Source organism: Bufo gargarizans, chromosome 3 (assembly GCF_014858855.1).
Source record: "Bufo gargarizans isolate SCDJY-AF-19 chromosome 3, ASM1485885v1, whole genome shotgun sequence".
In the NCBI taxonomy this organism is placed as follows: domain Eukaryota; kingdom Metazoa; phylum Chordata; class Amphibia; order Anura; family Bufonidae; genus Bufo; species Bufo gargarizans.
This window is the reverse complement of record NC_058082.1, coordinates 88,907,324-88,930,188: the sequence shown is the minus strand read 5'-3', so window position 1 is coordinate 88,930,188 and position 22,865 is coordinate 88,907,324. Positions and strand designations below refer to the sequence as shown.

At 45.5% G+C, this 22,865-nt stretch overlaps 1 protein-coding gene across 4 annotated transcripts in view; it reads right to left on the bottom strand.

The window, feature by feature from the left end:
- The window catches only part of LOC122930938 (paraspeckle component 1-like), a 121,708-nt gene that overhangs the window by 76,392 nt on the left and 22,451 nt on the right, over positions 1-22,865 (bottom strand). For all 4 annotated transcript variants that reach the window (XR_006388192.1, XR_006388193.1, XM_044284683.1 and 1 more), the window contains exons 3-5: positions 14,303-14,398; positions 12,548-12,744; positions 10,219-10,303 (exon numbers count right to left, since the gene is read on the bottom strand). Coding sequence is in view for 2 of the 4 variants with exons in the window: in XM_044284683.1 (XP_044140618.1) it covers positions 10,219-10,303; positions 12,548-12,744; positions 14,303-14,398 (378 nt within the window). In the remaining 2 variants the exon portion in view is untranslated. The remainder of the gene's footprint in view (positions 1-10,218; positions 10,304-12,547; positions 12,745-14,302; positions 14,399-22,865) is intronic.

Below are 22,865 nucleotides of genomic sequence, written 5' to 3'. Positions count from 1 at the left end.
GAGAAAGCGTCGGCGTCCCAGACCTTCAACCAGACCTCCCTGCGCTGCGTGACCGAGAGGGCCGAAATACGCGCAAAGAGAGTGCTGAAGTCCAATGAGGCCTCACAGAGGAATGTTGTCGCTTGGGACATCTGGAGGGCGAAGTTCAGGGTGTCCGCAGAGGTATCCTGCTCTGCGAGGTCCTGATGATGGTGCTGCAACCACACCGAAGGTGCCCTGGCTACCCAGGCCGAGGCGAACGCAGGCCGCAAACCTGTGCCCGCCAGAGTGAAGATGGCTTTGGAAAGAGAGTCCAAACGCCTATCAACGGAGTCCTGTAGGGGGAACCCGTCTAGGACTGGTATTGCCGAATTCTTAGCCAATCTGGCCACCGGCGGGTCGACCATAGGAGGAGAAGACCACTGCTGCACATTATCTGCCGGGAAAGGATACAGAGTATCCATGCACCTTGTGGCAGAAAAAACGGTGACCTTGGCGACTCGCCATGAATGGGGAATGTGACTGCCTCTGGTGCGTCACCCCTTCTGGAGTGGAAAAGGGGGAATTCCTGGCTACTAGTAGAAGGAGGTTCCCCCTGTATGTCAAAAGGTGTCACGGACTCGTCCAAGCCGGACCTTTCCACTTCAGACCTGTAGTCCCTGCGAGGGGGAGAGGCTGAACACGCCTCCAGGCAAGGGGGAGAAGCAGAGTCATCCGAGGAGGGATGCTGCTGCGTACGCTGCCTCTTAGGGGTCGAGCCTCCTCTGTGGGGGGCACCGGGAGGTGGAGCGCAGGCAATGGATCCATGGCCGCCCTGCGTTCCATAAAGGCCATGGCCGCGCGCCCTAGCTATGGCAGAGGCCCAGGAGGGCTCCACGGGCTCCGAAGGGGCGGAGGAGGGACTGGGCTGGTTTGGTGGAGGGGGAGGAGGTGGATGATCCTGTCCCGAGGCAGGGCAAGAGTCACAGGAGCCTGTAAACGATAGTGGCAAGCATCGGACCTTACAGGATCCCAGTGGGACCTGAGGCGTAGTGTTAGATTTTTTGGGGGGCCCCCAGACTTGGCATGACCGCGGCAATCCCGGAGTCAGGGTCTACTACAGTTTTGCGGAACACTATCTGTCCTACCGTGACCTGTGAGGAGCAGGAGTAGCAGCCAAGCGTGGAGAAGCGCTGAGGCAAAGCGGAAGCGCCCCAGTCGCGTCACAGATCGCGTGAAAAATTAGCGCTAAAAAGAAATAAAATAAAAAATAAAAAAATCGCACACGCGCGGGAAACATGAAAAAAGGCAGACCCCGGCTCAGAAAATGGCGCCCGTCGCCAGGATGCATGGGATAACGAGCACTCCGAACAAAACGGGAAAAGGTGCAGCAGCATAGCGCAGCAAATAGCCACTGCCTCAAGAAGGAATCCCTCCTCCCTCTCAGCCAGCAGGCCCTCTCAAATCCACAGGTAAGCCCTGAAGAACCGTGTCACAGTGTGAGCTGTGTTTTGCGGAACACTATCTGTCCTACCGTGACCTGTGAGGAGCAGGAGTAGCAGCCAAGCGTGGAGAAGCGCTGAGGCAAAGCGGAAGCGCCCCAGTCGCGTCACAGATCGCGTGAAAAATTAGCGCTAAAAAGAAATAAAATAAAAAATAAAAAAATCGCACACGCGCGGGAAACATGAAAAAAGGCAGACCCCGGCTCAGAAAATGGCGCCCGTCGCCAGGATGCATGGGATAACGAGCCCTCCGAACAAAACGGGAAAAGGTGCAGCAGCATAGCGCAGCAAATAGCCACTGCCTCAAGAAGGAATCCCTCCTCCCTCTCAGCCAGCAGGCCCTCAAATCCACAGGTAAGCCCTGAAGAACCGTGTCACAGTGTGAGCACGGGGGGAGGGGGAGCTGCAGGAGAACCATTGTACTTATCCGAGTCCTGCAGTCTTCACCCTCCGTTCCGGACCAGCATGGGGTCACCTCTTCAGTCATCTGGCACAAGGAGTGGCAGTGCACTGGATAGAGGGCAGGACTAGGTGACCCCAGATCTGGTAGGCCACCGAAGCTGCAGGTCGAGCCCGGTTCCACTTATCGTCTGGAGGGAAAGGGAGGTAGCCGGGGACGGTCATTCGACCCCGGCGCTCGCTCTGCTGAGAGACCAGGGACGTACCACAAGACCCTGCATCCTCTGTTTAGAAAAAAAACAAACCGGAGAAGAAAAAACTACAGGGACAACCCTGCAGGAGCAGGAGTGTCACCTCCTTATCTGACACCAAGCTAAAAACTGAGGTCCTCCTGTTGGAACATGGGGGTATAGCCAGTGGAGGAGGAGCTGTTTTTTCTTATTTGCATAGTGTCTCCTCCTAGTGGTGGCTTAAGCTATACCCATGGTCTATGTCCCCCAATGGAATGGGCGAGAAACAGATCCGTTCTGAACGGATGCATGTGGTTGTATTATCTGTGCGGATCAGTCTGTGCAGATCCATGACGGATCCGCACCAAATGCGAGTGTGAAAGCAATGTGGGAAACATTCAAATGGTGCCTAAGAGTCTATGCTTGATTGGTAGAAGTGTCAGAATGAAACCCTCTAGCTTTGATTTAGGTTCCAGGGGCCATGTGTATAGAATGTGAGATATGTCATACTTGGATACTTAACCCTTAATAGTATGATACTAATAGCTTAGGTAAGTAAATGAGTAACAATACACCAACAGCAGAAGTGCATTTTGGGTAATACAATGACATCACAGTCCTTATCACATGTACACGCCTAGCCAACAATGATTGGAAAACTCCAAGCTAAGAAGGTGTCTAACTTAAGTTTGTGATTATAAACCACACAACGAGGGAGAGAGAAGAGAACAAACAAAAAAAAAAATAAAAAAAAAAAAAGAGAAAACACGAGAAACAAAGAAAACCCAGGAGAAAGATCCTAATGACCAGATCGTACCTTAGAGCTGACTTCCCTTTGTCTCTGCACATTATCTGTATTCTCGGTAATGTATAACTTTATTTTGTGTAGTATTGATATAAATTAATCAGCCTGATATTTAGCAAACTACCCGCTGTTGGCGGATGTATAGTTGTTAAAAGTGTTACTTCAATATTGTCACTATTCAGTAACGATACATATTACTGAATAAAAGACCTAAATATTGATTTGAGAGGTAACTCTCTGATTGGAATAATTTTATTCCATAGTCAATACCAGGCTTGATAATTTATATTGCTACCCCATTTGTCATAGTTTGTGCAGAGCAAAGATTTGTATATTTTTTTTTTAACGTTATTGAGTTTTTATCTCTCAAAAGTGTTGACATCTAGTGGCGAATTTTGGGTACTGCATATTACTGTATCATTGCAGATTATTGAGTTTCACATTAATCTTTGACTGTATTTTAAATTATTGTATAATAATCAATTTATATTTTTGCATAGACGCTTGTACCTTGTTTTACTGATTGCACAATATAATTAAATAACCGATCAAACTCTTTTTGAGGTGTTATATATGTCCACCTCAAGGATCAATCTTTTGAAATCTTTTCTTTGACCCTTTCTTTTATATAAAGCCTTTTGCTTTATATCCCCGACAAGAGCTTGAATGAGCCTTTTAATGAGCATTTGTAAGAACATTTGATATTAACAAGCATTAACCAACCTACCCTTTCTAGGCAGTCAGTACCACAACAGAGCAGTCATTAAATCTGCAGCCCTCTAATGATAATGAGAGTGATAAGCATGTCTAAGTCTATAGTGTAAAGATGAAATGTCAAAAACATAAAATATAAAAAAAAAGCTACGGGGGAGATTTACCATCCCCATATGCCTTGATTTTGGCCTAAACAAGTTACAAACCCTTTTGCCAATTACAAACCCTTGGCACATTTATCATAATTTACACCAGAAACTAGCGTAAATTATGATGGACACCTACACCAGATTTAAGCTGCAATAGATTTCAGTCCGGTGTACGGACTGCCGGAGGATGCATTTATGACTAGCTCTGGATCTCATCAAAGTAGTTGCATCCTGTGGCAGGGGAGGGCCGTTTAACCACTTCAACCCCGCTAGCTAAAACCCCCTTCATGACCAGGCCACTTTTTACACTTCTGCACTACACTACTTTCACCGTTTATCGCTCGGTCATGCAACTTACCACCCAAATGAATTTTACCTCCTTTTCTTCTCACTAATAGAGCTTTCATTTGGTGGTATTTTATTGCTGCTGACATTTTTACTTTTTTTGTTATTAATCAAAATGTAACGATTTTTTGGCAAAAAAATGACGTTTTTCACTTTCAGCTGTAAAATTTTGCAAAAAAAACGACATCCATATATAAATTTTTTGCCAAATTTATTGTTCTACATGTCTTTGATAAAAAAAAAAAAATGGTTTGGGTAAAAGTTTTAGCGTTTACACACTATGGTACAAAAATGAGAATTTCCGCTTTTTGAAACAGCTCTGACTTTCTGAGCACCTGTCATGTTTCCTGAGGTTCTACAATGCCCAAACAGTAGAAAAAACCCACAAATGACCCCATTTCGGAAAGTAGACACCCTAAGGCAGTGTTTCCCAACCAGTGTGCCTCCAGCTGTTGCAAAACTACAACTCCCAGCATGCCCGCACAACCAAAGACTGTCCGGGCATGCTGGGAGTTGTAGTTTTGCAACAGCTGGAGGCACACTGGTTGGGAAACACTGCCCTAAGGTATTCGCTGATGGGCATAGTGAGTTCATAGAACTTTTTATTTTTTGTCACAAGTTAGCGGAAAATGATGATTTTTATATATTTTTTTCCCTTACAAAGTCTCATATTCCACTAACTTGCGACAAAAAATTAAAAATTCTAGGAACTCGCCATGCCCCTCACGGAATACCTTGGGGTGTCTTCTTTCCAAAATGGGGTCACTTGTGGGGTAGTTATACTGCCCTGGCAATTTAGGGGCCCATATGTGTGAGAAGTAGTTTGCAATCTAAATCTGTACAAAATGACCGGTGAAATCCGAAAGGTGCACTTTGGAATGTGTGCCCCTTTGCCCATCTAGGCTGCAAAAAAGTGTCACACATCTGGTATCGCCGTACTCAGGAGAAGTTGGGGAATGTGTTTTGGGGTGTCATTTTACATATACCCATGCTGGGTGAGAGAAATATCTCGGCAAATGACAACTTTTCCCATTTTTTTATACAAAGTTGGCATTTGACCAAGATATTTATCTCACCCAGCATGGGTATATGTAAAATGACACCCCAAAACACATTCCCCAACTTCTCCTGAGTACGGCGATACCAGATGTGTGACACTTTTTTGCAGCCTAGATGCGCAAAGCGGCCCAAATTCCTTTTAGGAGGGCATTTTTAGACATTTGGATCCCAGACTTCTTCTCACGCTTTAGGGCCCCTAAGAAGCCAGGGCAGTATAAATACCCCACATGTGACCCCATTTTGGAAAGAAGACACCCCAAGGTATTCAATGAGGGGCATGGCGAGTTCATATAAAAAAAATATTTTGTTGCATAAGTTAGCGGAAATTGATTTTTTTTTGTTTTTTCCTCACAAAGTCTCACTTTCCGCTAACTTGGGACAAAAATGTCAATCTTTCATGGACTCAATATGCCCCTCACGGAATACCTTGGGGTGTCTTCTTTCCGAAATGGGGTCACATGTGGGGTATTTATACTGCCTTGGCTTTTTAGGGGCCCTAAAGCGTGAGAAGAAGTCTGGAATATAAGTGTCAAAAAAATGTTACGCATTTGGATTCCGTGAGGGGTATGGTGAGTTCATGTGAGATTTTATTTTTTGGACACAAGTTAGTGGAATATGAGACTTTGTAAGGCTACTTTCACACTAGCGTTCGATCGGATCCGTTCTGAACGGATCCGATCATATTAATGCAGACGGAGGCTCCGTTCAGTACGGATCCGTCTGCATTAATAACTTAGAAAAAATTCTAAGTGTGCAAGCAGCCTGAGCGGATCCGTTCAGACTTTCAATGTAAAGTCAATGGGGGACGGATCCGCTTGAAGATTGAGCCATATGGTGACATCTTCAAGCGGATCCGTTCCCATTGACTTACATTGTAAGTCTGAACGGATCCGCTCGCCTCCGCACGGCCAGTTGAATGCTGCAAGCAGCGTTCAGCTGTCCGCCTGTCCGTGCGGAGGCGAGCGGAGCGGAGGCTGAACGCCGCCAGACTGATGCAGTCTGAGCGGATCCGCTCCATTCAGACTGCATCAGGGCTGGACGGAGGCGTTCGGGTCCGCTCGTGAGCTCCTTCAAACGGAGCTCACGAGCGGACCGGCGAACGCTAGTGTGAAAGTAGCCTAAGAAAAAACAAACAAAAAAAAATATTTCCGCTAACTTGGGCCAAAAAAAATGTCTAAATGGAGCCTTACAGGGGGTGATCAATGACAGGGGGGGGTGATCAGGGAGTCTATATGGGGTGATCACCTCATATACACTCCCTGATCACCCCTCTGTCATTGATCACCCCTCTGAAAGGCTCCATTCAGACGTCCATATGATTTTTACGGATCCACGGATCGGATCCGCAAAACACATACGGACGTCTGAATGGAGCCTTACAGGTGGGTGATCAATGACAAGGGGGTGATCAATGTCAGGGGGTGATCAGGGAGTGTATATGAGGTGATCACCCCCTTGGCATTGATCACCCCCCTGTAAGGCTCCATTCAGACGTCCGTATGTGTTTTGCGGATCCGATCCATGTATCAGTGGATCCGTAAAAATCATACGGACGTCTGAACGGAGCCTTACAGGGGGGTGATCAATGACAGGGGGGTGATCAATGACAGGGGGGTGATCAATGACAGGGGGGTGATCGGGAAGTCTATATGGGTGATCACCCCCCTGTCATTGATCACCCCCCTGTAAGGCTCCATTCAGACGTCCGTATGCGTTTTGCGGATCCGATCCATGTATCAGTGGATCCGTAAAAATCATACGGACGTCTGAACGGAGCCTTACAGGGGGGTGATCAATGACAGGGGGGTGATCGGGAAGTCTATATGGGTGATCACCCCCTTGTCATTGATCACCCCCTGTAAGGCTCCATTCAGACGTCCGTATGCGTTTTGCGGATCCGATCCATGTATCAGTGGATCCGTAAAAATCATACGGACGTCTGAACGGAGCCTGACAGGGGGGTGATCAAGGAGTCTGTATGGGGTAATCAGTAGTTCATAAAGGGTTAATAAGTGACCCGGGGGGGTGTAGTGTAGTGTTTTGTGCTACTTTACAGAGCTGCCTGTGTCCTCTGGTGGTCGATCCAAACAAAAGGGACCACCAGAGGACCAGGTATATTAGACGCTGTTATAAAAACAGCGTCTAATATACCTGTTAGGGGTTAAAAAAAAACATCTCCAGCCTGCCAGCGAACGATCGCCGCTGGCAGGCTGGACATCCACTCGCTTACCTTCCGTTCCTGTGAGCGCGCCTGCGTGCGCGCGTTCACAGGAAATCTCGGCTCTCGCGGGAGGACGCGTATATGCGTCCACCCAGAAGAGCAGGACCGCCGGCAGGACGCAATCCTGCGTACGGCGGTCTGGAAAAGGTTAAGATTGCTCAGCACATGCCTTGATAAAATCAGGGCCTATGTTTAAAAAAAAAGTGAATTAAAGTTTAACTGCGGTTTTATAACGCCCACAAATGCATGCTACTTTCCTATTCTGCAGCCTCTTCTCACAGCGTTGTCATGTGTTCAGGCCGTCTCCTCTGTATTATAAACATGAGAAGGCAGAGTACTGGGAAGAGGAGCACAGCCCTGAGTACTGGGGGAGAGCAGTGGGAAGAGGAGCACAGCCCCGAGTACTGGGGGAGAGCACTAAGAGGGGGGAGCACTGAGAAGAGGAGCACAGCCCTGAATTCCTGGGCTCGGGCAGAAAGTGATGGGGGGAGGGCTGCTTTACATGCTGCTATCTCCTAAATGGTAGCAGCTAGAAACATGCAACTGGTCTTGTTTGAAAGCTGACATTCCAGGCTTGCGTACAAGAACAGAATGACCGCTAATGACGGAGAAATCACTGTTCGAAATAGAGTCAGGAATAATTGCGGGTACAGCTTTATTCACAGCATCCCCCCGATTTCTATCAGTGAGCATCCCCCCGATCTCTATCAGTGATATCTTCTCCTGTACTGAACAGAACCAGAGATATAAGCAGTTAAAGCACCCCCTCCCCGTCAGTGTGGAGGAGAATGAGGGAGAAGCTGCATACCTGACAGGGACGCATAGTACTCATTTAGTGTGGTTTATATCTATATTCTGAGTATCCCAGTGACAGGTATTGTTCCAATTTTTGACCTAATTGGTGATTATACCTGACAGGAGGTCAGAAAGATAGTAAAAAAAATATATGGCTATTTAACACCAACTAGGATGTTTAGAATGGGCAGAGCCACATCCACAGCATTCCCGCGATGTGGAGAACTGGAAGCGGATTTTTTGCATATGATGTGGAACTGCAATCCGATAGCTACGTTTTGGAAGGAAGTTACTGATTTTCTTTGTTACAGGCGCGGGTGGATGGCACCCCTGAGATCTGCTTGCTGTGGATATTGAATGAAGAAAATTGGGATCACTACAAGACAATATTTTTGAGGGAGGCACTGTTTATGGCAAGGAAATGTATTGCTCAGAGATGGTATTGTCCCAATACACAAATTCTGACCACGTGGAAAAAACTAATTAACCAGATCTTACCATATTTAGTACTAGTGTTTAAACACCGTAACAAATTCGATAGAGTCTTGGGCCTCTGGTACGAGTCAACAGACACTATGGGCCAGATTTATCATTAACTCAGGTCAGAATAATGGAGTGAAAAAGTCCCCCAAAAAGTCCCAAACGCTAAAACTGTGCACAAATTTGCGACTTTTTTCTGCTCTGCACTATGCTCGCCAGTTTTCTGAAAGTGGGTGTGTTTTCTTATGTAAATGAATCTCGAGACAGATTTACTATTGGGACTATTTAAAAAGTCGCAAAAAAGTCGCAATTTCACTCTAGTGAGGACCATGCTTATCTTATGAGACTTTTTAATAGAACATGCGACTTTTTCATAAAAACATGCAACATTTTCGTAAAGATGTGCGACTTTTGTAAAGCTGCTTACTGACGGATAAACTGCTACCGTCAAACCACATTTATTACAGTCTTAAAGGGCCGATCATAAATCTGACTTGGCTAAAACTGACTTTAGCCATATGTGACAGTGGAGTGAGCTGTCAGAGTCATGATAAATCTGGCCCTATGTATACAACCTCGAGAATCCGACAAGCCCTGTTGTTGGCTCAGGGTAACATGGGTCAGATGGTTTAGAGGGGCTGTCTGACTATACTATTTGATGCTATGCTAGACAAAGGACTTAGGGGTTTGGAAAAATGCATTGGCTGATTAGAAATAATGGCAAAATTGTTTCTGTATTAAGTTTATTATGTACTAAGGAACAAATGGAGAATATGGAAATGGGATGCAAGTTTATATTCTACTTGACAACAAGAGTGCCATCATTGTTAATTTCACTTTTGTCAATAAAAAAGTTAAAAAATATATAAATATTTAATATAAAAATTGCAGTTTTTTTAATCTTTTCCCCTAAAAATAAGTTTAATAAATACATATATATACCCCAAATGGTTCCTAAAAAAAACTTTTAATGTGACTATTAAGAGGCTAAAACAAATGCTTAATTGATTTCATGTAATTGCTGGGCTCGCCTCTGGTTAGCTGTATGTGAGGATACACACTGCTCTGGGGTAGGTTATCTGCATTCTGATTGGTCCTGCGAGTTCATGTAAGAAGTGCAAGGGGTTATGGGAAGTGAGGAAAATACAGGATGGCCTCAAGGACAGGACAAAGATCAGCACAGGAAGTACAGCAGAGGACATCTTAGGAAGATGCTGAAATAGAGGCAGAGAGGAATAGGGCAGAATACAGACATCAGAAAGGTAAAAGTAACTGAAAAGTAAAGCTTCATGAATATTTTCCCTTCAGCATCACATATGTTTGGAATTTCCTTTTTGGTAGTGAAATGGCAGTTAGTTACACTTTAAATTCATAGGTGCTGATGACAAGCGTTAAGTCTTCTAGTTTGGTGAAAACTCATTTTGTGACTGATTGGAATTCCCGGCACATAGGTCACTCAGCATTCAAAAATGTCACATTTACAGAACATACTACATTAGATCTTTCTCATGTCAACCTGACATTAAAGATGTACGCCGTTATACTGGTCTGAAATACCTACCTCATATGAAACTGCTTCCGCTTTTGAAGTTCCTGATTCCTCAGCTCCTCCAGCCTTCTCAGCTCTTCTTGCCGTCGCATTAGATCTGCACAAATACAGCAATTAATTTACAATACAGCAGACATTATGCTCCAAAAGTCACATTTTAGAAATATGTAACACACCAGTAAAGTTCCAGTCTACTTAGGCCATGCTCACATCAGTGTTGTGAACTCCAGCAGTCTAGCATAGCCGGATACCACTGTGCACCGCCAGATACACACTCACTATAACGGGATCCAGCTAGACAAAAACATTTGAGTGTAGTATTGTTTATCCGTCCGAAAGCCGGCATATATGCCTGATACAGCAACCAGATCAGAGTCCCGATGTCCACAATGCAGATGTGAATCCGGCCTTAAAGGAGAAATCCCATAAGAAGTTATCCCCTTAAAGGGGTTGTCTCACTTCAGGAAATAGTCTTTATTATGGTGATAAAGTTAATACAAGGTTCTTACTAATATATTGTGACTGCCTATACTGCTTCCTTTGCTAGCTGGATTCATTTTGCCATCAAATTATATAATGCGTGTTTCCATGGTTACAACCACCCGGCAATCCTTTAGCGGTGGTTGTGCGTGCACACTATAGAAAAAAAAAAGCACGGTCCCGGCCACCAGAGAGGCTGGCACATTTTCCTATAGTGTGCAAGCCCGACCACCGCTGATGGATTACAGGGTGGCCATAACCATGGAAACGAGCCATGTATAATGTATGCTACTGCGGCGGAGGAACAGCTTTACACTACAACATGGCGGATGTGTGCATGGAGCCCAACAGAAATATCATATCCATGCCAACTCATTAACACCTTAATATTTCCAATAAAATGGCACAAAAGAATCACCAAATCAGAAAATGTAACCAACTGCTCTGCTCCGGAGCTCGTATTCATAACTGAAAACAATTGCAGATGCTATTTATCATTATAGGCAACACACAACAGATATCGGCCATATTGCTAATGTCCTAATTAAACCAGATGGAGTAAAAATGGGATCAATAGTAATCAGGCTGGTAGGAACGTTCCACATCATGGGTCTCCGATGTCCTTTAAAACATTCATGGGTCATAAGCAGAAGCAATAATTGAATAGACAAGCAAATTTAAAAAAGGTGCCCAAACGACACAGACAATATAGCAACCTTCAAAGACAGGTTTCTTTTTAGGCTAATACACACTGGCCCTGATCAAACTAGTTTTCTTTATTTTGGAGTAAATTTGTTCATTCTCTTTTGTTTTACTTTTCAGGCCTCACGCACATAACCGTATCAGCTTTGCAGTCTGCAAACCACAGCTCCGTAAAATATGGATACATTCGTTTTTTTTTCTACTAGAAATAAGCTTGTCCACAAAAAACAGGCAAGAATAGGCCACGTTCTATAATTTGGCGGGGAAAAGGGGGTTGAGTTGAGAACCCATAGAAATTAATGGGTCTGCGTCCAATGCTCAAGAAATGCAGATGGGACGCAGATCCAAAATAAAGTTGTGTGCATGAGACTTAAGTCACATTTATCAATAGTCTGCGACAGGCCATTTTTTTTTTTTGCTCCTACTAAGAACTTCAGAAATCCGGCTGTTTGCTGGCGTTCCTGTGGAGTACGTTGGTTTGAGGCCTTATTTATCATAGGGGCTGTCTCAAAAAATGGTTCCAACTTGCCATGGCTGGTGCAGGTGAAAATAAGCTAGAATGTCATTCTTTGGCATGTGCTAAAATCTTCAGTGCTGTGCGCCATTTTCATAAAGACATTACCTTCTCGCAGAATGGAGAAACGTGAAGACAATCTTTAAATTATTCCCTGCTGATAGATTAGGGTCTATGTGTTTTAGTTCCAGAGAAATACATGGGATCTGTTGATAAGCTTTTGTTTCACAGCATAAAACATACCTCAAACCCCTTTGTATTCACAGCTATATATGTAATAGAATTTTATAATTAGACTTTAGAATTTAGATTTTCAAAGCATTTGTAAAATAAAATAAAACAAAAATGGTGACGGGCCTATGGATCCCAGAGATGAGGAATAAACTGTCTACTGATCTTTTATTGGCGATATGTATAGCCTTTATTCTAGTAACTTACCGCAGGTGGTAATGTACAAGGATAAGAAAGGAAAAGGTTACGGGCAGACATGGTGGCGTCTGTGTGCGGCCAACGGCCACTAAATTTTGAGGGTGATGCTTCAGTTTTACTCCAGAAATTCTAAGCCTCGGCTGTACATTTACATCTCAATGTTTGCCTGTACCCTAAAAACCTGTGGAACACATTCAGAATGGAGGGGACTCTTACCTTGTCTCATAAGCATCAGCTGATGCTCATGGCGGGCTGCTTCCATCTCTGCCTCCAATTTCTCCTTCGCTTCTTTTATGTTCCGGTCAACCTGTTCTTTCTGCTGTTTCTCCATTTCATACAGCGCTTTCCATCGTGAAGAGTACTCAAACTCGAATGTTCCTGGCTGAGCAAACCTTGGGGGCTCCTCCCTTTCTCTAAAAAAAGATAAAAATGTATTTTCATTAAAAAAAAACAAAAAAAAAAACAACAAACAACAACTATGGCATAGAAAGGACCTTTGTATATGGCATAGATATCTCAGATAACTTTATGAAAACACGGCCAATAATACATATACATATATATATACAGCTGAGAATAATCATGGACTTAGAGGAATTATATGAAATTTTGATACACTATGTATTTCATGTATTTATTGCACGTGTCACTTTATTTTAACAAACTGGATGTATACTTTTCACATTGTAATATCTCTTTTTTGATTTATTGTGTAAATGTCAATTAAGTTGAAGCACTAATTGTTTTGATTGGTACACCTTTATATGTAACTGGTTCACTTCTTATCAATGCTTGAGAAAGGCTCATGTGAGAGCCAAAACGTCGCTTGTGCCACCTGTGGGTGAATAAACTCTTTTTCACTGAGGATCCTTGGGAGTGCAGTCCGTTTTTTCTATTTCCGTGTCGGTGGGTAAGCACCAGTTACCATACCCGGACATTGCACCCGTTTTTTACTTCATTTTTTGCTTGGTGGTGCTGCCAGTTATTTATTATATATATATATATATATATATATATATATATATTCTTGCGGTATGTAAATCAAAACCATTGGTACAGGAAGGAGGCCATGTTTCTCAAGGGGCTTCTCTTTGGCTGTGATATTCTCCACTGTGAATGGGCAGCTCACAGCCAGGGAGAAAAAGACGACCCTTGAGAAACATGGCTGTCTCCTCCTCCTCCTCTTCACTGTACCGATGGTTTGGATTTACATACAAGGCAGGAAACCAGAAAGTGGGGCACAGCAGGGGAACGGGTCAGCGCATAGTGAAAACCGTAAGCGATATTACATGCCTTCAGTATGCCCTGCCAGCTATTTACACGATAATGTCAGGACTGGTGAAAGGTCCTCTTTAAAGCAGTAACATTTTTGCCAAAAATTTGGTATGTGCAAAACTGAAACAGGTGTTTCAGAAAACTGGTACAAGTAGGATAAAGAAATATCCCCTCCACTGTGTCTGGGGGTCAGCTAGCACAATGCGGCAGATTTATCACACCTCCATTCCAGAATTCTGGCTTCAAAGTTGCAAAATAGAGCTTTAGAGACTTTTTGCACTTGCACAAAATTTTGGGACTTTTTGCAAGTTTACACCACTCACTCTAGTTTTGAAATAGGTGTTAAAAAGTGAACGTGGATAACTACGTTAAGTTTCACTCCAGATTTATCACAGACTTTTTAGATGCTGAAGATCTATCAGTTAAATAGAACTGCAGAACCCCTTTAGTGTTAACAGCGGCGATACAATCCACTTCCGGAACACAATGGGGGAGATTTATCAAACTGGTGTAAAGTAGAACTGGCTTAGTTGCCCATAACAACCAATCAGTTTCCACTTTTCTTCATTTTCCAAAGGAGCTGTGAAAAATGAAAGCTGGAATCTGATTGGTTACTAAGAGTTCTATTTTACACCAGTTTGATAAATCTCCCCCAATAACTTCTCAGGTCTGCGGCAAGGTTAACAGATAACTTACTTGAGGTACTGCTGAGTCTTCTGCATACATTTTTCTGGCAAACCATCTTCATCATCAAACTGCTCCATTGGTTCTACAATAACTGGTCGTGGAGTCCTAAAAATATTAGATACACCACATTGTAATAAACCTTAATCATCATCTAATTTTTCATGCAACTTAAAGGAGTATTCCCATCTCAGACAATGGGGGCATATCTCTAGCATATGACCCCATTGTCCGATAGGTGCGGATCCCACTGCTGGGACCTGCACCTACAACGAGAACAGAGCGGGGAAAGCTGTGGCTGGAGGACCCCAGATTTCCCAGGGTCCGTCCACCACCAAGCTCTGCTCCCATAGAAGTGAATGGGAGCGTACCACGCATGCGCGGCCCAGGCTCCCATTCATTTCTATGGGGTCGACGGAAATAGCCGAGCCAGCGCTCGGCTATTTTCGTCAGTCCAATAGAAATGAATAGAGAGCGGCTGTGTATGCGCAGTGCGCCCTTCACTTGCGGGGCCGCGTTCTCGATATAGATGAGGGTCTCATCGGTGGGACCGGCACCTATCAGACAATGGGGGAATATCCTAGCGATATATACCCCTATTGTCTGAGATGGGACAACCCCTTTAAAACGGTCCATAAAATGCATAGGCCTTAGACTTTGCAGTTCCAACCAATAAAAAAATAAAAAAAACACAGAATGTTTTTAATTTTTATTTTTAACATACAAAGCTAGCTCACCACCAGTAATGTCATTTATTTCACCTTGGCTCAGTTACATCCATACATTTTCAGGGAACCTGGTCATGTGATCTCAAGTCTGACCACTAGTCCAGAGCTTGCTCTCCTGTTTAGACAGCAGTGGTCAGTCTCCCAGCAGGCTCTGTGTGAACTACAGGATGACATCACCAATCAAATCCGCCTGGCAGATCTCAGACTCCTCCCCTGCCCATCCAGCTCCACCCTCCATATTCCTCTGTAAATCTCTGTATGCATAGGATCCCGATGAAGTTGTGTCTCCCCTACCTAAAGGTGCAGATATACAGTAGGGTAGATTTATATACACTTCCTGACTCACACTGCTTGTACTATCTGTGTGTGCTGACTCCAGTGTAGTTGGAGGAGATGCAGCTTCACCCCCGCCGATCAGTTGTTTGAAGAGGAAGAAGTGCTCCACGCAAGCGCTGCCTCCTGGTCATTACACCACGCGTCTACTGTGGAGTGGCGGCGTAGTGCAATTACATGTACTTCCTTCATTCAAGTGAACGGAGTTAGTAATGACATTAGACTGCACTTCTGAGATGACATGCAGTGTAATGAGGAAGTCAATGAGGACCCGAACTTTTGAGCACTAAAATGGCTGTAAAAATGTCATGGAAGGGGCTAGAGGGCTGCAAATGGCATCAAAATGTGGTTAAGAGCATGGCAAGTGCTCTGCAAACAAATGTGGATAGGGAAATGACTTTAAATAACAAAATACGTAAAAATAAAAAATAATCTTGATCTAGGAGGACGAGGTCCATATGGAGTAGGAGGTTGAGGAGGTGGTGGATGTGGAAGCGGCGGTGGAGGAGGAGGTAGCCTACACTGCTTTTTGGTTTTACATTTATTTTTTTAAATTAAGGTACACCCCAAAACATTGGGAAATATAACCTGTGATAACCCCCTCCAGTCGTGCTAAAAACACGTTCAGACAATACACTGGCTGCAGGGCAGGCCAGCACCTCCAAGGGGTAAAGTGCAAGCTCAGGCTAGGTGCCCAATTTGGAGACCCAAAAGTTGCAGGGGCTGACCCCTGTCAGTCAGTTCGTGTAGGCGTGTGCACACTTACTGCCCCCACCATGTCGCACGTCCCTGTGATGTCCACGATTCAATTTGATATCTGCTCTATCAACTTTCAATGTTCTTTTCTGAGCCTACCATGTTGATCGCGGTTATCGGCGAATCAGGGTTTCACGCCGGAGAGGGAGCGTGAGAAAGAGACCAAAATTTAAAAGGGGAGATAAATTTATATAAAAAAAAAAAAAAAAGTTCTTGAGGCACAAATGTGGGACAAATTACAAAAGCCCAAATGTGGGCCAGAAGAGTAAAGCGGAAATGTGGGACAAATTACAGAAGCCCAAATGTGGTACAACTTGTTAAAGTTTAAGCATTGAATCAAAAAGAGGTGGCGCGCATCAATTAAAGAAGAATTTCTGAAATTTTATTCCGTCACCTATGCAGAGCAGGGGTTTATTCACGTGCAAAATTGTAAAATGTCAACTCAAGAATGTAACAGAAAAATTAGTGAAATTTATTAACCCGTCTACTTCGGGCTCTTTCACACCTGCGTTCTTTTCTTCCGGCATAGAGTTCCGTCGTCGGGGCTCTATGCCGGAAGAATCCTGATCAGTTTTTTCCTAATGCATTCTGAATGGAGTGAAATCCGTTCCGGATGCATCAGGATGTCTTCAGTTCCGGAACGGAACGTTTTTTGGCCGGAGAAAATACCGCAGCATGCTGCGCTTTTTGCTCCAGCCAAAAATCCTGAAGACTTGCCGCAAGGCCGGATCCGGAATTAATGCCCATTGAAAGGCATTGATCCGGACTTAAGCTAAACGTAGTTTCGGCGCATTGCCGGATCAGACGTTTAGCTTTTTCTGAATGGTTACCATGGCTGCCAAGACGCTAAAAGTCCTGGCAGCCATGGTAAAGTGTAGCGGGGGAGCAGCATACTTGCCGTCCGTGCGGCTCCCGGGGCGCTCCAGAGTGACGTCAGGGCGCCCCACGCACATGGATGACGTGATCGCATGGCACGTCATCCATGCGCATGGGGCGCTCTGACGTCACTCTGGAGCGCCCCGGGAGCCGCACGGACTAAGTATACCGCTCCCCCGCTCCTACTATGGCAACCAGGACTTTAATAGCGTCCTGGGTGCCATAGTAACACTGAAAGCATTTTGAAGACGGATCCGTCTTCAAATGCTTTCAGTACACTTGCGTTTTTCCGGATCCGGACAACGCAAGTGTGAAAGAGGCCTAAGTAGAGCAGGGTTCTATGACAGAAAAAAATTGTTTGTCACCTGAAAATGTAAAAGAAAAATTATAGAAATTTATTAGGCTGTCAACTAGGTAGAGGAGGGGTATATTACACGCAAAAATTTGTGAATTTCACCCGGAAATGTAACAGACAAATTTTTTATCTGTCTACTCGGTATAGCAGTGTTACATCACATGCAAAAATTGGACAAAGTAGTGAAATGACAAAATAAATATTTGGAGTTCCATATGGAGTAGGAGTTTGAGGAGGCGGTGGACGTAGCGGTGTAGGTGGAAGCGGCGGTGGAGGAGGACGAGGTAGCCAACACTGGTTTTTGGTTTTAATTTATTTTATTTTTTTAATTAGGGTACACTCCAAAAGTGTGTGAAATATCCAAAATACAAGAATGAGCAATTGCACTGCAGTATAACAACGTCTGGTTAAGGCAGGTATACATGTCTATTCTGCACAAGGTACGGACAAGTCCTGAGGGATTTATGCCTGGTTCATTTTAATGAACGCGAGCTTGTCCACATTGGCTGTGGACAGGCGGCTGCACTTGTCTGTGATCACGCCCCCTGCTGCGCTAAACACACGTTCAGATAATACACTGGCTAGTAGCCAGAAGGCCAGAAGTTGAAGGGGGCAGACCAGTCATTCAGTACGTGTAGGCGTGTGCACATATACTGCTCCACCATGTTGGTGAAATGCTGCCTCCTGCTAAGACGTTCCATATCAGCTGGTGGTGCTGGTTGTTGTGGCGTGCTGACAAAGCTTTTCCACATTTCAGCCATGCTAACCTTGCCTCCTGAGGTGCTGGCGGTGCCCCAGCTGCGTTGGCAACCTCTTCCTCTGCCTTGTGCTTCCACTGTGCCCCCGCTGTCAGGTGGGAATGCCACCAGCGCCGCGTCTACCAGCGTGCACTTGTACTCGCGCATCTTACGATCACGCTCCAGTGAGGGAATTAAGGACGGTACGTTGTCCTTGTAACGGGGATCCAGCAGCGTGGCCACCCAGTAATCAGCACAAGTTAGAATGTGGGCAACTCGGCAGTTATTGCGGAGACACTGCAGCATGTAATCGCTCATGTGTGCCAGGCTGCCCAGAGGCAACGAAAAGCTGTCATCTGTGGGAGATGTATCGTCTGTGTCCTCTGTATCCCCCCCCCCCAGCCACGCGCCAGTGATGGCCATGAGCTGGTCTGGGTGCCACCCTGCTGTGAACATGGTTCCTCCTCCTCCTCCTCAAGACCTGTGCCCTGGCTGGACAATTGTGTACCTGGCGTTTTTGGGTGCAGGAACCAAACCTCTGAGGCACTTGTGAATGACTCGCCGGAAACCCTACGAAAAGGATCCCTCTTCCTCCTCCTGTGCCACATCCTCTTCCATCATCGCCAGCAGCGTTTTTTTCAAGGAGGCATAGAAGTGGGATAGTTACGCTGAGAATGGCGTTATCGGCACTGGCCATGTTGGTGGAGTACTCGAAACAGTGCAACAAGGAACACAGGTCTCGCATGGAGGCCTAGTCATTGGTGGTGAAGTGGTGCTGTTCCTCAGAGCGACTCACCCGTGCATGCTGCAGCTGAAACTCCACTATGGCCTGCTGCTGCTCGCGCAGTCTGCCCAGCATGAGCAAGGTGGAGTTCCACCTTGTGGGCACGTCGCATATGAGGCGGTGAGCGGGAAGGCCGAAGTTACGCTGCAGTGCTGACAGGCGAGCAGCAGCAAGGTGAGAATGCCGAAAGCGCGCAGAGACGGCCCGCACTTTATGCAGCAGCTCTGACATATCGGGGTAATTTTTAAGGATTCTCTGCACCACCAAATTCAGCACATGCGCCAAACCAGCTAGTCCCAGAGCCGCTACGAGATTTCGCCCATTATCTACACCACCAGGCCGGGCTTTAGGCTCACTGGCACCAACCACTCATCGGTCTGTTGTTCAAGGCCCGTCCACAGCTCCTGCGCGGTGTGGGGTTTGTCCCCCAAACAGATACGTTTTAAAACTGCCTGTGCTGAAGTTGGTGGTGAAGGTGTTACGCTGACCAGATGAGGAGCCGGTAGAGGATGAGGAAGCGGAGTAGGAGGAGGAAGCAACAGTAGGCAAACTGAAGTGCCCTGCAATCCTCGGTGGTGGAAGGACATGCCCCAAACTGCAGCAGAAGAGGAAGCAGGAGGAGCCAGAAACTTTTCTTGGTTTTTGAGGTGTCTACTCCACTGCAGCTCGTGCTTTGCACTTAGATGCCTGGTCATGCAGGTTGTGCTCAGGTTGAGAACGTTTATGCCTCGCTTCAGGCTCTGATTGCACAGCGTGCAAACCACTGGTGTCTTGTCGTCAGCAAGAACTGCCACCCCAGGGAACTCCTTGGAGCTGGCTTTGGTGTGCTCGGTCCCTTGCTGCGGTGGGCAGTAGCAGGCGTACTGTCTAGAGGAAGGCGGCTCCGCTTTTGCACCCTGCTCCCTCTTCTGCTGGGCTGGTGGCTCTGTGCAACCACCGCCTCCTTCCCCCGAACTACATAGGTCACTCGCATGACCTTGATTCCATGTGGGGTCGAGGACCTCATCGTCCTCCACATCATCTTCCACAAAGTCTTCACCGCTGCCCTCTTTGTCGGTCTGCACACTTTCGAAAGCCCCAGCAGTTGGCACCTGTGTTTCATCATCATCCGAGACGTGCTGCGATGGTCCTCCCATGTACTTCTCTTGAAACATAAGTGGTTGGGCATCGGTGCACTCAATCTCTTCCACTTCTGGGTCAGGGCTATGTGGATGGCCCTGGGAAACCCTGCTAACAGAGTCATCAAAAAGCAGAAGAGACTGCTGCATGACTTGGGGCTCAGACTGCTTGGCTGACTTGCAAGGGGATGAGGTGAAAGACTGATGGACATGGGCTGCAGGTGCCAACTCTGATCTTTCGGTAGGAGACAATGTGAAGGAACTGGAGGCACTGTCAGCAACCCAATCTACTATCGCCTGTACTTGTTCTGGTCTCACCCAGGGCTGTGGAGTCGGTAGATAAATGCTCCGACTCCTCAGTTTTTTGTACTTCCGACTCCCCGACTCCGACTCCTCTGTATTTAATATGCGAATGTATTTTATACATTCCTTGAAGGAAAGAAAGGCAACATACATGTCATTACCACAGAACTACTGGCTGGGAAGCCAACAGTCTACCGTATTAAACAGTTTAAGCAAAAGACAAACACAATGAAAACAACAGTTTTATTCATTTTTTTTAAATCAAGTGGCTGGATAGTAGCAGCAGGCATAAACATCAGGAACTTTACAAGTTAAAAAATACAAACCACATTATTTGGTTGTTTTAGAACAAAAACAAAGCTCATCTATATGAACCAAAAACAAAATCTGTAAAACCTAGAAATGGTTTATATTAATCTTCTTCACATCACTGAACGAGTTTGTTTTGCGGTTACGTGAGGCACTGCATGCATTGGCCTTTATTCTTACAGTAGAGAAGTCATTAATTATAACTGTTTATGAATTCGGACATTTAAACTTGCTTTTTTTTTTATTCCAATTTAAATTTGTCCTGCTAGGCGGTTGTGTGGAAGCTTGGCTGTGAGCTGGATTACATCACCTTCAGACCTTGTTCACACCATAGTTAGTGCAGTGGTAGGACCCCTTGCTATGCTGAGAACCGTGACGTGGTGCTTGGGGCTCCGATATCTTCCTGACAGGAATATATTGGCAAAAGTCTCAGCTTTTAATATCTGCTTTTATGACTAGCCAGTATAGTCAGTGGCATATCCGTGTGGTGCATTTTTTCTGTGATTTATGATTATATTTTCATCCGCACAATGCTCCGTTTTGTGTAGGATGCCTTTGTGGTGCATGTGGACCGCGCCGACATCCTCCACCGTATGCAAAATATTTTTTGCTGGGGATAGTCGTTTGCTGCGGTCCACATGCGGTGGGGCTGCTCCCCCAATGAAAAACACGCTACAGTGTTAGGGGTTGAGCAGCTCCCCCAGATTTGCCACTATATTTCTGTGTTTTTGTCTTGTTTTACATGTAGTGTATGTGCCTTCACCTGGCATTCAAACACTCTTTGCACCTGGTAGCCTCCATCACATGGTCTGGTATGGGTGTGGCTTACAGTCTGGCTTTGTTCACATTGCACTAGTTGTCCTGCTAGGCGGTTGTGTGGAAGCCTGGCTGTGAGCTGGATTACATCACCCTCAGACCTTGTTCACACCATAGGTAGCGTAGTGGTAGGACCCCTTGCCATGCTGAGAACCGTGACGTGGTGCTTGGGGCTCCGATATCTTCCTGACAGGAATATATTGGCAAAAGTCTCAGCTTTTAATATCTGCATTTATGACTAGCCAGTATAGTCAGTGGCATATCCGTGTGATGCATTTTTTCTGTGATTTATGATTATATTTTCATCCGCACAATGCTCCGTTTTGTGTAGGATGCCTTTGTGGTGCATGTGGACCGCGCCGACATCCTCCACCGTATGCAAAATATTTTTTGCTGGGGATAGTCGTTTGCTGCGGTCCACATGCGGTGGGGCTGCTCCCCCAATGAAAAACACGCTACAACCTACCAGGCTGCATAAGATGGGGAGGATGCCTCAGCCCTGATTGCCTTAGATGCTCACAGACTGGCGCGGACTTCTGGCACATGATGTGGGAATGCTCCCATATCAGATCATACTGGCAGGATATCCTTAGAATTTTGTCGTCATTGGGTATGGGCCCGATTCCGTTATGTCCCAAGGTATGTCTGTTGGGTGTATTAGACAATGACGGGTGGTCGCATTACAATAAAATATTCCTCAGTGAATCCCTGTTTATGGCACGCAAGGTGATAGCCCTAAAATGGATGGCGGAGGATCTTCCTACTGTGGGAATTTGGAAGAGGCTAGTGAACCAGATCATCCCATACGAAAAAGTATTATATGTGAATAGGAAGTGCCCTGACAAATTTCAGAAGGTTTGGGGTTTATGGTGCGACTCTGCTCTAACCACATCGTCCAATTCTGTAAGGTCAGACAACCACTGAGGGGGCAAAGAGCCTCTAGGTTTTCTCTATTTTGCTTCGATGCTTTGATTGCCCACACTGTGCTCGGGAAGGGAGGGAAGTGATGACTTCTGTGCAACGGTGTACTCTTTATTTATTTATTGTACTGTATTATATGACATTTCGGTATGTTTCATTGTACTTGTTGTAGCCTACTGTATGCGATTTTACGATATGCATATGTCTATGCCATGTATGTGCCTTGTTACTCTTTTTCAATAAAACGAGTTAAAAAAAAAAAAAAACACGCTACAGTGTTAGGGGTTGAGCAGCTCCCCCAGATTTGCCACTATATTTCTGTGTTTTTGTCCAATTTAAATTTAGTAGGAGTCGGAGTCGGTTCATTTTTTGCCGACTCCGACTCCAGGTACCCAAAATTGACTCCGACTCCTCGACTCCGACTCCACAGCCCTGGTCTCACCATTCGTATAGCCGCATTAGGCCCGACCAAATACCGCTGCAGGTTCTGTCACCTACTCGCACCTGAGGAAGGTGTTTTACTTATGCGTGTAGCTGGC